At 34.7% G+C, this 15,443-nt stretch overlaps 1 protein-coding gene across 4 annotated transcripts in view; it reads right to left on the minus strand.

Moving 5' to 3' along the window:
- LOC109325762 (GDT1-like protein 2, chloroplastic) overlaps positions 1–13,140 on the minus strand; it is a 16,334-nt gene extending 3,194 nt beyond the window's left edge. For 3 of the 4 annotated variants that reach the window (XR_002105185.1, XR_002105184.1, XM_019558311.1), the window contains exons 1-7: positions 12,860–13,140; positions 11,929–12,088; positions 5,469–5,652; positions 4,203–4,250; positions 3,913–4,009; positions 3,356–3,519; positions 3,110–3,175 (exon numbers count right to left, since the gene is read on the minus strand). Coding sequence is in view for 2 of the 4 variants with exons in the window: in XM_019558311.1 (XP_019413856.1) it covers positions 3,110–3,175; positions 3,356–3,519; positions 3,913–4,009; positions 4,203–4,250; positions 5,469–5,652; positions 11,929–12,088; positions 12,860–12,977 (837 nt within the window). In the remaining 2 variants the exon portion in view is untranslated. Of the gene's footprint in view, positions 1–3,109; positions 3,176–3,354; positions 3,520–3,912; positions 4,010–4,202; positions 4,251–5,468; positions 5,653–11,928; positions 12,089–12,859 lie in introns of all 4 variants that reach the window. The other variant, XM_019558312.1, reaches the window with a different exon arrangement.

Genomic DNA, 15,443 nt, shown 5'->3' on the forward strand with positions numbered 1-15,443 from the left:
ATTGTCAAAAATGTATTGACCAGTTGTAATCTGTCTCCAATAAATAACACTGATTCAGATTTCTGTTTTGCTTGTTGTTGTGCCAAAGCTCACAAAATACCATCTCTACCTTCCACAAACACTTATACTGATTCTTTTGATCTTTTGTATGTTGATCTGTGGGGTCCCTCTCCTATGTGTTCTGATTCAGGTTTTAGATACTACTTCTCCATAGTAGATGCTCATACTAGACATACTTTGATATATTTACTCAAACAAAAATCAACTACTCTTCATGTCTTTCAACATTTTCTTAAATTGGTTAATACTCAATTTAATAAAACTGTTAAGGCTGTTCAGAGTGATTGGGGTGGGGAATTCAGAACCTTTACCAAATATCTAACCTCTTTGGGAATTAATCATAGAGTATCTTGTCCCCACACTCACCATCAACAAGGGACTGTTGAGAGAAAACATAGACATATTGTGGAAACAGGGTTAGCTTTATTAACTCATGCTAATCTACCTCTAACCTTCTGGGAGTATGCCTTTACCACTGCTGTATATCTTATAAACAGACTACCCACTCCTTCTCTAAAAAAATACATCCCCCTATTTTCTTCTGTACAATACAAAACCTGATTACACATTTCTAAAGGTTTTTGGTTGTGCATGTTTTCCCTTGTTAAGACCCTACAACAACCACAAATTACAGTTAAGGTCATCTCAATGCACATTCCTGGGATATTCCTCTATGCACAAGGGTTACAAGTGTTTGTCAAAAGAGGGTAGACTTTATATTTCAAAGGATGTTGTCTTCAATGAAAATATTTTTCCCTATGCTTCTGACTCAGACATACCAAACAGTTCCAAAAAGGAGTTTACTGAATCAACCACATCTATTACTCATGAGTTTATCCCTAGAGTCACCTCTCCCCATGTTTCTCCTTTGTCCTCTGCTCAAGATGTGTCACCATCCCCTGTTCTGTCCAATTCTTTGCATACTCATGTCCCTACTTACTCTACAAACACACAAATAATACACAAAGAATGTCTCCTTTCAGTCAATTGTCCCTCCCATCTCAAAGTCTCCTTGAGTCATCTAGTCCAGAGTCTACTGACCATACCAACACACATAACACCACTGCTTTAGTACCAACTCACTCTATGGTCACAAGGTCCAAGTCAGGAATTGATAAATCCATAGTTCCTAGAGAATTTCTCAGAGCTCTCTTGGTTCAAACTGAACCTACAACTGTAAAAGAAGCTCTTATCCAGTTTGGAAAAAGGCAATGTAGGAAGAATATGATGCTCTAATCAAGTTAGGAACATGGTCTTTGGTCTCTCTTCCTCCTAATAAACATGCTATTGGTTGCAAATGGGTGTTCAGAGTAAAAGAAAATGCTGATGGGTCTCTAAATAGGTACAAAGCTAGACTTGTAGCTAAAGGGTTTCATCAACAACCTGGTGTGGACTATACTGAAACTTTCTCTCCTGTGGTCAAGCCTATTACAATCAGAATTCTCCTTACCCTTGTTGTTACATATCAGTGGCCTCTAGAACAGTTGGATGTCAACAATGCGTTTCTCAATGGGTTACTAAATGAGGATGTTTACATGGTGCAACCTGCTGGTTTTCAGAATGGGGACAAAGGTGTAGTTTGTAAGCTTCATAAAGCTTTGTATGGCCTAAAGCAAGCACCAAGGCAATGGTTTGAAAAGCTTAAAGGTACTCTAATTCAACTTGGGTTTCATATCAGTAGGTGTGATAACTCCCTCTTCATTCTCATCAAATCAACATATAAACTGTTTGTTCTTGTGTATGTTGATGACATTATTGTCACTGGTTCATCTAAATCTCAAGTTATTAATATCATTGACAAGCTAAGTCACAATTTTGCTCTAAAAAGACTAGGCCCTCTGGACTATTTTCTTGGCATAGAAGTCACTCATCTTCCTGATGGTTCTTTATTTCTCTCTCAAGCCAAGTATGTCAAGGATCTTCTACAAAGGGCAAACATGCTATCTGCTAAACCAAGTACAACACCTATGGGGACTTCTTGTAAACTAACCAAGTCTGGTTCAAATTCTTTTGAAGATCCTAGCTTATACAGATCCATTGTTGGTGCCCTACAGTATGCCACAGTTACTAGGCCAGATCTTACTTTTAGTGTCAACAAAGTTTGTCAATTCATGAGTCAACCTCTTATTCAACACTGGATTGCAGTTAAAAGAATTCTGAGGTATCTACAAGGCTCTACTTCCTTTGGCCTACATATTAGGTCAGCCACTTCCTCCATGCCTCTCTCTGTTATGGCATGCTGTGATGCAGACTGGGCTGCAGATCCTGATGATAGAAAGTCTATATCTGGAGCATGTGTATTCATTGGACCAAATATTGTCACTTGGTGATCTAAGAAACAACAAACTGTCTCTAGGTCTAGCACAGAAGCAGAGTATAGAAGCCTAGCCCTTGCCACTCAAGAAGTTATCTGGATTGAGTCCCTATTTTCAGAACTTCAGTTCAAACATCAAACTCCCCTGATCTTGTGTGACAACTTAAGCATTGTGGCCATGGCACATAACCCTGTTCTTCACAATAGAACAAAGCACATAGAACTGGATTTGTTCTTTGTCAGAGACAGAATCCAGTCCAAGGCTCTTCAGGTGAAGCACATTCCCTCAGAACATCAAACTGCAGATGTTCTCACTAAACCACTATCAACAACAAAGTTCACTGCCATGAGGAAGTGTCTCAGAGTCATTGATGGTTTATCCCTAAAATAACTAGTAAACCAATGTATTTTTTTTTGCAAAAAGAGATACATGGTTTCAGGGGGTATATTAGAATATAGGTTAGCCTTGCCTTTAATCAATAAAAGCTGTTAAGCCTTGATGACGTGGCCTATATTTTCTGAGTCCTCGGTTTCTATAAATAGAAATGAGGAGCTCTTATTGTGTAAGAAAAACAAAATAATAAAGTTCTAAACTAACTGAATAAAAGTTAGTTACTCTTCTCTCTCTATTTTCTGTAACTGCCTTTCTTCTTCCATTTCTTTGATATCTTTACAGATATATATAAAAATGCTAAGCTATTGCATAATATAAGGATAAGAGGAAATGAGCCTTACAGCGAAAAATATAAGGCTGAAAGATTTCCAAATAATCTCAAGCGGATTTGTAAGCTGTTTTGACACCTGAAGACATTTAGGAAAGAATATGAGAGGTTAAATGGGCAATATAAAAGCTAAAATATTTTACCACACATGTCTTGCATATATTATTACGTTAATGCATTTTATAAATATTTCAATTAAAAGTTCTTGTCTGAATAAAGATCCAGAACTCCAAGTTATATAGAGGAAAAAGGTCCAAACCTTTTCTTTCACAAGCTCCTCTGCTTCAGCAAGTTCATCAAGTTCAAGGTTGCTGTCATTACCATTCTTAACCACAGCTGATGGAAGATCCCATGCGTCTTTTAATGATTTTAAGCCGAAAAACAAGAGAAGAGTTATTGCTGCATATTCTCCAATTGGCAAGGCTGTAGCAGACCACACAAGGCAGAAACATCAGCAATCACCATAACTAATAACTAGGTGCAACTTACCTCCATGGTAAAAAGAGGATTGAATACAACAGACTAATGAAATAAATTACGGCTTTTAAATTGAGTGACAAAACTTAAAAATAAAAGATTCCAAAAATAATGTGAAGACAAGCAATGATAATTAGAAAAGACATACAAAGCCAAAATGTCGAAAAGAAAATAATGACAAACACCAGTCTGTAACAAATTCTCATTTAACTGTAAAACTTTAACTTCTTGTAAAGAAATTTCAGAAAAGAAATAGATATAGTATAATAATTTTCATGGCCTATAATGTACTGAAATGAATTCTTCCATTCAAGAGAAATGCCATATTTTACTACTTACTTGTCTGGAACTGAGCAGGCACGGATTGAAAGATTCGGCCAATAACAACTGATAGGACTGACATGAGTCCAAGAGCACCCATTGACCCCAATAGGACCTGGTTGATGATCAGTAAGTTAGAAATACGAATGTTGACAGGTACAACAGTCAAAAAATAAATATTGGAATAATTTCAATCCAAAAATTTAGAGTTTATAAGCCAAGAAAATTAAAACAATAACAGGGGAAACCAGATATCATCACATTAATGGGATTGCGCCGAAGACGGAAGCAAGAGAGAGAAGACTTACCAATCCTTTCTTATATTGCATTGCCAAGAGTGCAGCAATAAAGAATGTCTGGTCAAAACATAAAGGGAAAACTTAAGGTCCACCAATACATAGAAGTCAATAAGTGTAACAAATGTTAAGAAATACTAAAGTTGACCAACAAAGCCAAACCTAACTGCATAAAACAGTTGAAATAGGAATAAAGCCAAAGTTGTGTTTCAGAATTTTAATCTGAAGGATTTTCATGAGTTAAATCAATATTTTCTTAGAGAATAAACAACAAAGAATTCTGCTGATCCAGATAACCTGAAGATAGGAAAGAATATGGTCTTCTACATAAATCACTGCAAGTTTTATCCATTGTCATGAACCAACTCTCTAAATGCTTAGGCTGTTAGGTCAAACCACATGGATTGGTGTATGTTTTTATATCTTCTTTTCTATTTTTTATATATGTAACACATACCATTGGACATGAATCAAATTATATACATAACGTTCCCCCTCATACAAGAGCCCTTCGGGCTTGAAGCATAAATGATGCATAGGCCAACTTACCTTGTGCTAAACTAACTCGACTAAAAATTTAAGCTACCTGGTGAAGGCAGAAGAATGATTCTATATATCTAGCACATCTCTTGGGACAGGAATGATTTTATATATAATACACATGCAGCAATATTATACAAGTATTTAATGATAATTGTCTGCTGACCACAAGCATATACTGGTAAGTTGTAAACATATAATAAACTTCTTATAAGTTCCATCTGTTTCCGGCTAATTCTATTAGAAATATAACACCCGTTATGGAGCTTCCACCTAACAACTTACAATTTTAAAAGAATTGCTACTTGACATGGTATGAGAGCCCCTCTATGACGAAGTGTTTAGGAGTTCGACTCTTGACAACCCCACTCTTCATAATTAAGTTATATTTCAGCACAAGATAAAATGGGGGATGTCTGTTTTCCATGCTTCAAGCCCAAAGGGCTCTTGTCTAACGGGTAAAGTTAAACATTAAAACCATTTTTGGGCATGCAAATGCACCTTACAACTTAAGCTTCCAAAAAAATGTCCTTGATAAACTCATTTAACTTTATCTTCTTCTCTATGAACTTATTTGTACATGTAAGAGTATAAGTTAAGCCTCTAAGAAATAAAAATTAAAAAAAAAGAAAAAAGAAAAAAGAAAAAAGAAAAGAAGGATCAAATGAGGAATTTAAGAATGCAAAAATAAAACAACAAAAAAGATAAATGGAACAACTTAAAGTCTTGATAATTTACCTTGTCCCCAATCTCAGAAACAAATATTAATGAAAAAGCAGCAGTGAATCCTGATTTTGCAATTGCTGCTAGAACTGTTGAAGGTCCCCTTTTCAAAAAGGCTATCAGAGAAAACAAAAGAGCACTCCCAAACAGCACAAGAGCTATAGAGATAGCATAAGGGATCCTATTGGGAGGTTTCACACTGTCAAACCATAAAATTACATAAGAATTGTAATATGGCCATGAAGGATTATAGTTATTAAAATATGAAAATTCAACTGAAACCAATTGAGTGACATGTTATATCAACAAAACTAGCTTAAAGACATACCACCTAATGCCACTCTGCTGAATAAAATGAAGCGGATAGTTTTACTCTAGTAATGCATTCCATTCCACATGTGTCGAATTTTATGCATGCGACCCAAGGGGAGGGGGAGCACTTTTTATATTTCCGATGGTATGTGTAAGAAAGAAAAGATAAGAGGATTCTGAAGTTGAGAGAGAAAGAAGATAAGAGTAAATCTGGAATTGTATTATTATAATTCTGATTTACAATGAGGAGCTGAGTCCTTTATATAGAGAGTGATTAAGTTCTAACAAACTCTAACTAAAGCTAACTGACTAAACAACTCAAGCAATAGAAAATCAATAACTATAACACTTCTAATATATCCCTCTGAATCCAAGACTCCTTAGATGATGTAGTTCTGATTAATCTGCTGAGTTGCAGTCTTGAATTCTTAGCTGATTTCTGAGAGTAATGAATTGAGTGTTAGGTAGAGGCTTTATGAAGATATCAGCAGTTTGAAATTCTGAGGGAATATGCTTCACAGTGAGTGTCTTGTTTTGTATTTTGTTTCTGACAAAATACAAATCTAGTTCAATGTGCTTGGTACAGTTGTGCAACACTAGATTGTGAGACATGGCTACTGTGCTTAAGTTGTCATAGAAGATGATAGGACTTTGATAGGTGACATGTAATTCTTTGAGTAGAGACTCAAGCCACATGATTTCTTGAGAAGCCAAGGCTAAGCTTCTATATTCCGTCTCAGTGCTGGATCTAGATATAGTATGTTGTTTCTTTGACCACCAGGTGACAACATTAAGACTCAAGTAGAGACAAGCACCAGAGGTAGACTTTCTATCATCAATATCTGAAACCCAATCAACATCACAAAAGGCTACAATGGATAGATTGGATAGGTGACCAGCAAGTTTAACTGTTAATCCCATATTCTTAGTCCCTTGGAGATATCTAAGGATTCTTTTTACTGCTGTCCAATGAGAATTACAAGGTTTGTCAAGGAATTGACACACTTTGTTCACACAGTAGGTGATGTCTAGTCTGGTGACTGTTGCATATTGAAGGGCACCAACAATGGATCTGTAGAAAGTAGCATCTTCAAGAAATCAGTTCCATGCTTAGTTAGTTTACAATTGCTAGCCATTGGTGTAGGAAGAGCCTTAGATGAAGAGAGGTTAACTCTTTCAAGAAGATCATTGATGTATTTAGCTTGAGATAGAAACAAAGATCCATTCTTTTTGTGTTTGACTTGAATACCAAGAAAGTAATCCAGAGGTCCTAGCTGTTTGAGAGCAAATGTTGAACTTAGATCCTTGATAAGATTTTGAACATGCGAGGAGGATGATCCAATGACAATTATGTCATCAACATATACCAAAACATACAGTTTATAGGTCTTAGATGTGTGAATGAAAAGGGAATTATCACGTTTGCTAATTTGAAAACCAAGCTTGAGTAAGGAACCTTTTAACCTCTCAACCCATTGCCTTGGAGCCTGTTTTAGTCCATAGATGGCTTTGTGGAGTTTGCACACTAGGGATTTGTCCTTGTTTTGAAATCCTAATGGTTGATTCATGTAGACTTCTTCATCAAGAATGCCATTTAAGAAGACATTGTTTATGTCAAGTTGCTCAATCATCCATTAATGAGGGTGAATTTATTATTGTGTGAGATTTTACAATTTTCCAAAACATTCTTAACAACAGATTCATGGGGATGACCCAACCTAGAATGCCAAAGCGAAAATACTGAAGTATGTGAGCTAGGCTCATTACACATAGTAGAACTAGATTTATTACAAGATGATGAGTTAGACTTATTACAAACACCAGAACTAGACCTATTACTGCTAGAAGAAGCAACAACACAGGAAGACACAAGAGTGGGAAGAACACCTCAGAAAGCATAGAGTCCTTCCTTGGTGATAAATCCTTTCAATAATATCTCATTAGAATCGTGTGATTTTACATAACAAACATTAGGATGAAATTCATAGTAACAATTATCTTTTGCGAATTGTGACACACTCAAAAAGTTCTTGGTAATAGAGGAAACAAGAAGAAGATTATTTAATTGGAAGGTATTATGTGAATTAGCAGTAGTGGTGAAATAAGAGGTGCCAACAGAAATAATAGGAATATCAGTTCCATTACCCATATATATCTGATCATGAGAGAACATTTCAGCTGGTTCATGAAACAAATCTGGATCAGCAGTCAAATGATTGGTGGCCCTAGAGTCAGGGTACCACGTGACTTTCTTGGTGTTCATGGCAGAGGGTGTAATGTGATGTGGTGCTGTTGCAGTCATTGCATAATAAGGGAGTGATTGTCTTGCAGAATGATTTGGGCTAGGCCCAAGTAGAGAAGTGTCATGAGTCTGATAATAAGAGGGCCCATGATCATATGACTGAGGAGGCCCAGAGTAAAAGTCATTGTTGAAGTCAGGAAGAAAGTGGGCTGGAAAACGTGAATGAGGCCCATTCTGATTGAAAAAATGAGAAGGTTGCTGACGTGGCAATGGATAAGAGGGAGGGGAATAAGGTGCACCAAAGTTTGATGGAGCATAGTAGCAAGAGATGACATCATGACTGGATCTGTTGCCGTAAATGCATAATAACAAAGAGAAGCGTCCAAAACCTCTTCCTCCTCTATTCTGACCACCACCATGACCTCCACGACTTCCTCGATAACCATTAAAACTTCCATAACCAGCAGTGAAACCTAGATTTTGCGATTCAGACTTAGGCGAGAAGTGTGATGGTGGAGTTTGCGACGAAACTGTATGTTGTCTTGAAAACGAATTAATCGTTTTTGAGGATGGAGGTGAGATAGCATGAACAACAACATTAGCCAAGAGAGCATCTGAGAGTGCTTTACCTTTATTCTTCTCAAGCCGAGATTCAAAGGTAAGCAAGAAATATTCAAGGTTATGAACAGAAAGAAGATCCAACTGACTTTCAACGAAGATGATAACTGGTTGATACTCCTCATTAAGTCCATCGAGAATATAATCGATGTCTTCAGCAGTTGAAATCGGTGTACCAATGTAGATTAGAGCATCCACAAGTTCCTTGATTGTTGTGCAGTATTCAGAAATTGAACTCGAACCCTGTGAGATGGAACGAAGCTGAGAACACAAATGGCGACTGCGCGCTTTCGTCTAAGAATTGCAATAGGAATCAAGTTCCTCCCAGAGTTGCCATGAGTGTCGACAACCAACAACACGTGGTTGAAGTCCTTTAGATAGAGAATTCAGGATCCAATTCTTCCCAGCGCAGATACGCTAGATTGATACAATTGATTAGACGATCATCTTCCGTAAGAAATCTGTGAGGAATCTCTGTCCTAAGACGAATCTGTTAGCCCTGTTAGAGGTTAGGGTTGCGAGCATGAAATGGCGTCACACCAAGTAATTTTTCTCCGTCAATTTCACAGACGGAAGATGAAGAACTAGAGAAGAAGAAACCACTTGAAGCGATGAAGCAACATAGGGAGAAAGCAGTGGTGAAGAGGGAACCGTTCCAGTGTTGGTGGTTGTGGCCGCCATGGCTCTGATACCATGTAAGAAAGAAAAGATAAGAGGATTCTAAAGTTGAGAGAGAAAGAAGATAAGAGTATATCTAGAATTGTATTATTATAATTCTGATTTACAATGAGGAGTTGAGTCCTTTATATAGAGAGTGATTAAGTTCTAACAAACTCTCTAACAAACTCTAACTAAAGCTAACTGACTAAACAACTCAAGCAATAGAAAATCAATAACTAGAACACTTCTAATAGTATGAATGTCTAACTAAATTTCTTACTTTATACAATATCTATCTACTTTATCTAAGATGCAGGAGGAATATATTTCACATTTGCATAGATTCGTCAGGCTAAGACAGTATGAGGGATAATGATAAGTGTCATATTGCATGGAGGAACTGAATTTTTTCATATAGAAATACTAGCAAAAACACAAGCTTAAATTTGGTCCAATATACAAAAAGGATTATCTGTTCTTGTTTGGACAAAACCAACATAGAATGCCATGCCCAGGTATGTGAGAGTAAAAACAAGCTATTAAGATAATGCAAGGACATAAGCAAGAGCCAAAGGGTCAAACTGGTAATAAATAATATAATTGAGAAGGAGAACAATTGTGATATAGAGAACCTGGGAGGCCAAGAAAAATCATAGGCGAAACGATTAAGAAAAACTTAGAGATCAATGCTTTGTCAATAAACATGATTTTTGATAAAGCATTATGATGACATTCAATCCATGTTGTCGACCCCACCTAGTGGGATTATGGCTTGGTTGTTGTTGTGGAGGAAAAATATGATTTAGAGGAACCAGGTTTATTGATTCAAACTCCTGTAGCCAACCGCACATTTTAAAGTTAGAACTGACACTAATTGCCTGGTGTATCGAAAGCTTTAGCTTAATATCAGCATCAACATTAATATGACAGAGGAAACTAAATGAGATAAAGAGTAAAATCATAGAATTCCTCATACTCCTTAATTTCAAAAGTATGCATATATTGTAAAGAAAGTCAGCCACACCACAAGTTACAAAAAGAAAATGAATTTGAAGGCATATAGGAACCATAAAAAGCAACCATATTGCCCAAGCCCAACAAAACAGTGTCAAAAATAAAAGTCATATCCTGATATGTTCCCAATACCACATGTCATTTCACTAGAACCTGAAAAAGGTCTAAATGGCCATCATTTTAATTAGAATATATTCAGGAAACCATTAGTTTATCTTAGAATATATTTCCTAAAGATGTTAGCTGACCCTACCTAATGGGACTAAGGCTTGGTTGTTGATGTTGTTGTTATCTTTACTAAGATGTTGTCGAACTCATGAGTTTACCTAAACTTGTGGAGGCTAGGTAAAATCGACTCGTGAATGCATGACTTTACCTATTTTAAAAAAAAACAATTATACAATACCATAACCTATATAGCATCAACACATAATAACAACCCATATTATTTCACATCCAAGGTCTACAATAAACAAATCAAAATTTGTAAAGGACTAAAGGTGTGATAATACAAATTAGAATATAAGTAGTAATATAAATGAACAATTAATATTTTATACAAAGAAGAAAACAGTATCACATAATACACTGATACATTGACCAATAATTGTTACGCTCTGTCTACTCACAGTTAATATCAAAAGAAACAAGAACACCTTCAGCAGGACAAAATTTAGCCAAAAAATTAATCATATTTAGGAGTGGTTTGCCCATGAGATTTATGGCCAGAGTTGCTGATGACTATAACAGTTTCATGTAACCTGAAATGCAACAGCCAATGGATTTTAGACTAGCAAGTCAACAACAGCTAAAGCTTCAATCCTTCAACTCAAGGAAGATTAGGTGGAGGACGTGTAAGTAGAGAAGAGAATGTAGTTACATGCTCTATCATTTTCCCTACTAAAGGTGTGAAGAACTGCATACTCAGATGTTTCGGTTATCAAGACAATGTCATTTTGGGCATAGTTACGTAATTTTCTCATTCACCTACGTCTCGCATACCGAATTCACCATACCGTGATCCACGTATTGGATTCATCATAAAGAAGGTTTCATAAAATTAATGTAAAAAATGATGAACTGCATAGCCAAGTGAACTATACCCATATCGTGTACCAAGTAACAATGGTTTTGGGTGCTAAGAGGATATAATCTTAGCGAGTGAGTGAACTTGTACACTTGTTGGTGAACTCGCGAGTTTACCCGAGTTTATGTGAGTTTATACAAGTTCACCCAACTTCATCTAGGTCTGAGTTCTCATGCGAGTTGACTCAACTGAACCCCCTAAAGTTTACGAGTTAACACTAGAGTTTAACAATCATGAGAATGTATTTCGAATCAAATAAACTTGTAATTAAGGAAACAATCTCATAAGTTTTTTGTTGATTTTGTTATTTGTCCTGATTTATTTCCTTCATTAATTAGTTTATTACTGTAATTGTTTGTGACTTGACCTATTAGTAAAAATAGGAGTATTAGGTTAGGATATTGTAACTCATTACAATTATGAATTAAATTTTCAGTTCATTGCATTTAGCCACCTTTCTCTCTTTTTCCTTTTCCTAATAGTAAACCTAAAATACTTAACAATCTTTCATATCAAAATGAAATCAATCAAATAGAACTCACATTTTAGATGAACTGTCACTGATATCAGTTCCTTCAACAACATTGTGTTTCTCTTTCTCGGTATTGCTTCCATAATCTCCAGGTCCGAAGCTGACATTGGATGCTTGGGCTCGGATTGTTCCATTGGCTAAGGTCAACCTCGACTTCTGTCTGCATCTTACTATATATTATTTAGGTATAATGTCAATTAGTAAGACTACAAATACAAGTACCAATATTATAAGTTATAGAAAATGTAAACAATGCCCAAGAAAAGTGAGAGCATACAATCCATAGATAGGATTTGATTCCAATGTCTAGGATCATAATTAACAGCAAATTTTGATTACCCCGGAAACTTAGACTAAGCACGTTTATCTCACCAATATTAGCTACCAGAATAAAAATACTGAACTCCCTCAACAAAAGGATAACAAAATGTTACTTCAAAATATAATAGAGAAATTAATATATCTAGGACAGTGGGCACAATCTTAATTTTGTTTCCACGATTAAATTACTTCAAGCAACATAATTTTCTTATCAACCACCCAATTCAGTCCACTTCGGATTTCATCCACCACCCCCGAATTGGATATTCATCTGAACAGAATGTTGGCAAGTAAATAACATCACCAACTAAATTGAACATATAAATCTATTATACTTATATAAATATTAAAAAGAAAAAGGCATTGCTAAAGTTGTTGATAACTTGGTATATCTCAATCTCATCTTAAACCAAGTGGGTCTCTTTCCACCCTTCATTCTTCCAATACAAGTTCCACACATTTTCAAATTCAACTATTATTTACCCTAACAGTGGAAAAACCTATGTGCACTTCAAACTAAAGCATAACACCCAGATTGAAAACTTTCAATTTAAGTCAAACCCAGATGAAAAAATCAAAACTTGATTAAGAAAACAGCATAATTATGCAAATTTACTTACATGTGGATAAAAGGGTGGGTCTGAAGAAATGAGGGCGGTATGGTAATTTACCCACCACTCCCAACAGAGGAGGCTTTACCCTTGAAACCAATAGTGTATGAGAACCTAACCCTTTCATTTTTTCTGAGATTTTTTTCTATAGTTTCATAATTTTTCTTTTGAAGTAGTTGGATTTATGGGTTCTGCAAAATCAGTGACTACAGAAAAATTGTAGTTTACCACACTGTTTGGAAGTAAGGAAAGTGGTTAGTAGTTACCCAATTGAGTTGAGGTAAGGTTAGTATGTAGCTGCCACGTAAGCAGAGGATAAATTGGACAGTTAAACCCTATCTGTCAATGGTGGTTAACAAATCAATGACAGATGATGTACTGATGGTATAAAAAACTCTTACACTGTTAAGTTAATATATAGATATTAAATCCTTCTACTTTTGGTACTTTGAGGTTTGAGGGGTGGGTAAAAGTTTAAATGAGTCCACTTATTTATTCATTCTTCTCTAAAATGTTATTTTGGTTTTTCAAAAGATTAGAAGGTTTCTAACTTCATCTCTCTAATATTTTTCTCACCCATGAAAACATCAAATGGGCATTAGGTTCATCCGTAAGATAAGAGTTGGGTTGAGTATATAAAACAAAATTGAGCCCTAAAATCATATAAAAAATCTAACCATGTGAATCTTGTATATCAAAGTTTGAACAAGGTTGAGTATATAAAACAAATTGTCAGATCCAAATATTAATAAGTACACATTATATATCAAAATAATTTAATTATATTATTGTTACCATAAATTTTAAATAAAATAGTTTCAAACAAATTATAATAGCTTAATGAGTCTAATATATTTTTTGAGAATAACTTTTTAATAAATCTTAAACAATCTCATACTTTATTCACCTTAGGAGAGATTTTATTTTAATTATATATTAACCATATGATAAAATTAAAACAATGACTATTATAACCACTAAATATTAAAGGAATTTATGCATAAAGTGGTGATCATTGATAATACAATTGATTTAAAAGTCAATAAAAAACAATCGCACATTTATTATTGTGTTAGTTATGTATCTAAAAAATAGTTAGGTCTCTCATAAACTATGGGCCCTATGCCGACACATCTGACACATCCTATAGGGTCGGCCCTGCCTAGACTTGAAGGCTAACCCGACTCTGACCCTCAAGTCATTAAATATAATGTATATAACTTTTAGATTAAAAAAATTCAATATTAATTATTATTATGGATATATAATTTAACATATGAAATGATATATATGTAAGTATTCTGGTTATCATTTACATATATGTATGTATCATGAAAAAATTAGATAATAAATAATACTTTTAGTTAAAGAGATGTTATTAATTTGTACGATTACATAAACATATATAAACATGACAAACGAGGAACAATAGGACGAGTCATGATTGTCCCTTAAACACAAAATATTATCAAGATCTAATTTTTTAACATGAATCTAGACTCGATAAAATCCAACCATATTCAAATCCGATTATGATTAAATCAAACCGGATAAGTGAGTCAGGTTGGATGCTATCCACACCTACCTAAAACTAACACATATGGAATATTATGTTGGATGCAACTACGATGTTACATTAATTTTAGAGGCATATCTAGTGCCATGAATCCACTTAGTGTCTATTTTATATCAAATTCTTAATTCCACAATGAATTTTAGTTTGGAGCAGTTTAAAGATGTATATATAGTCAGTATATTATACATCATTCATTTGTATTATGTTTTCTAAAAAGTTAATAATTATTAAACATGAATAGTAGATGATATAGTGACAATGTATAGAACTTATTTGCATTTTTTTCTTTTAGTTAATCTTTGTATAATTTTTACTTAATTTGGGTTAGCTTGGGTTGTTTGATGTTTTGTGAGAGCAAATTGACTTAAGGTCATATCAATATATAACACTGAAAAAGTATGTCAATGATTCATGTATGTCAGTGAGATGTATTCCAACTAACTTTCTTATTCTATCTCTAAGTAAGTTACCTTATTATTTTAGCATATTGTTAAGAACACATATGATACTCGTGTATTAACATGACTAAGACTTAAGAACATATATATTACTCATGTATTTATATTGATTAATAACACACATATTAATCGTGCATTCACATGGTTAAGGATAAATATTATTTGTGTATTCGCATGTTTAAAAACACACATATTACGCGTGCATTTTCATAGTTAATAACGTACATGTTACTCGTACATTTGTGTGGTTAAGAATGCATGTTACTCGTGCATTCTCATAGTTAAGAACGTACATATTACGCATGCATTCACTTAAGAACTCACATATTGTTACCCATGCATTCACATGGTTTAGAATTAGTGCATTAAATGAGATGAGTTGATAAAGACAGAGAAGATGAGTAAAATGTGAGAGATGGAGGTAAGAAATGGAATTGAAAATTTTATCAAATACAAAGTATAAAGTTGATTTGATTTTTCTGACCCAATCCGAAATTTCATTTTAGAAGTTGCAGATTTTCATAGATTACAGGCTTCTATGCATATAGAGTTATGATGG

Source organism: Lupinus angustifolius, chromosome LG13, assembly GCF_001865875.1.
Source record: "Lupinus angustifolius cultivar Tanjil chromosome LG13, LupAngTanjil_v1.0, whole genome shotgun sequence".
NCBI lineage: Eukaryota > Viridiplantae > Streptophyta > Magnoliopsida > Fabales > Fabaceae > Lupinus > Lupinus angustifolius.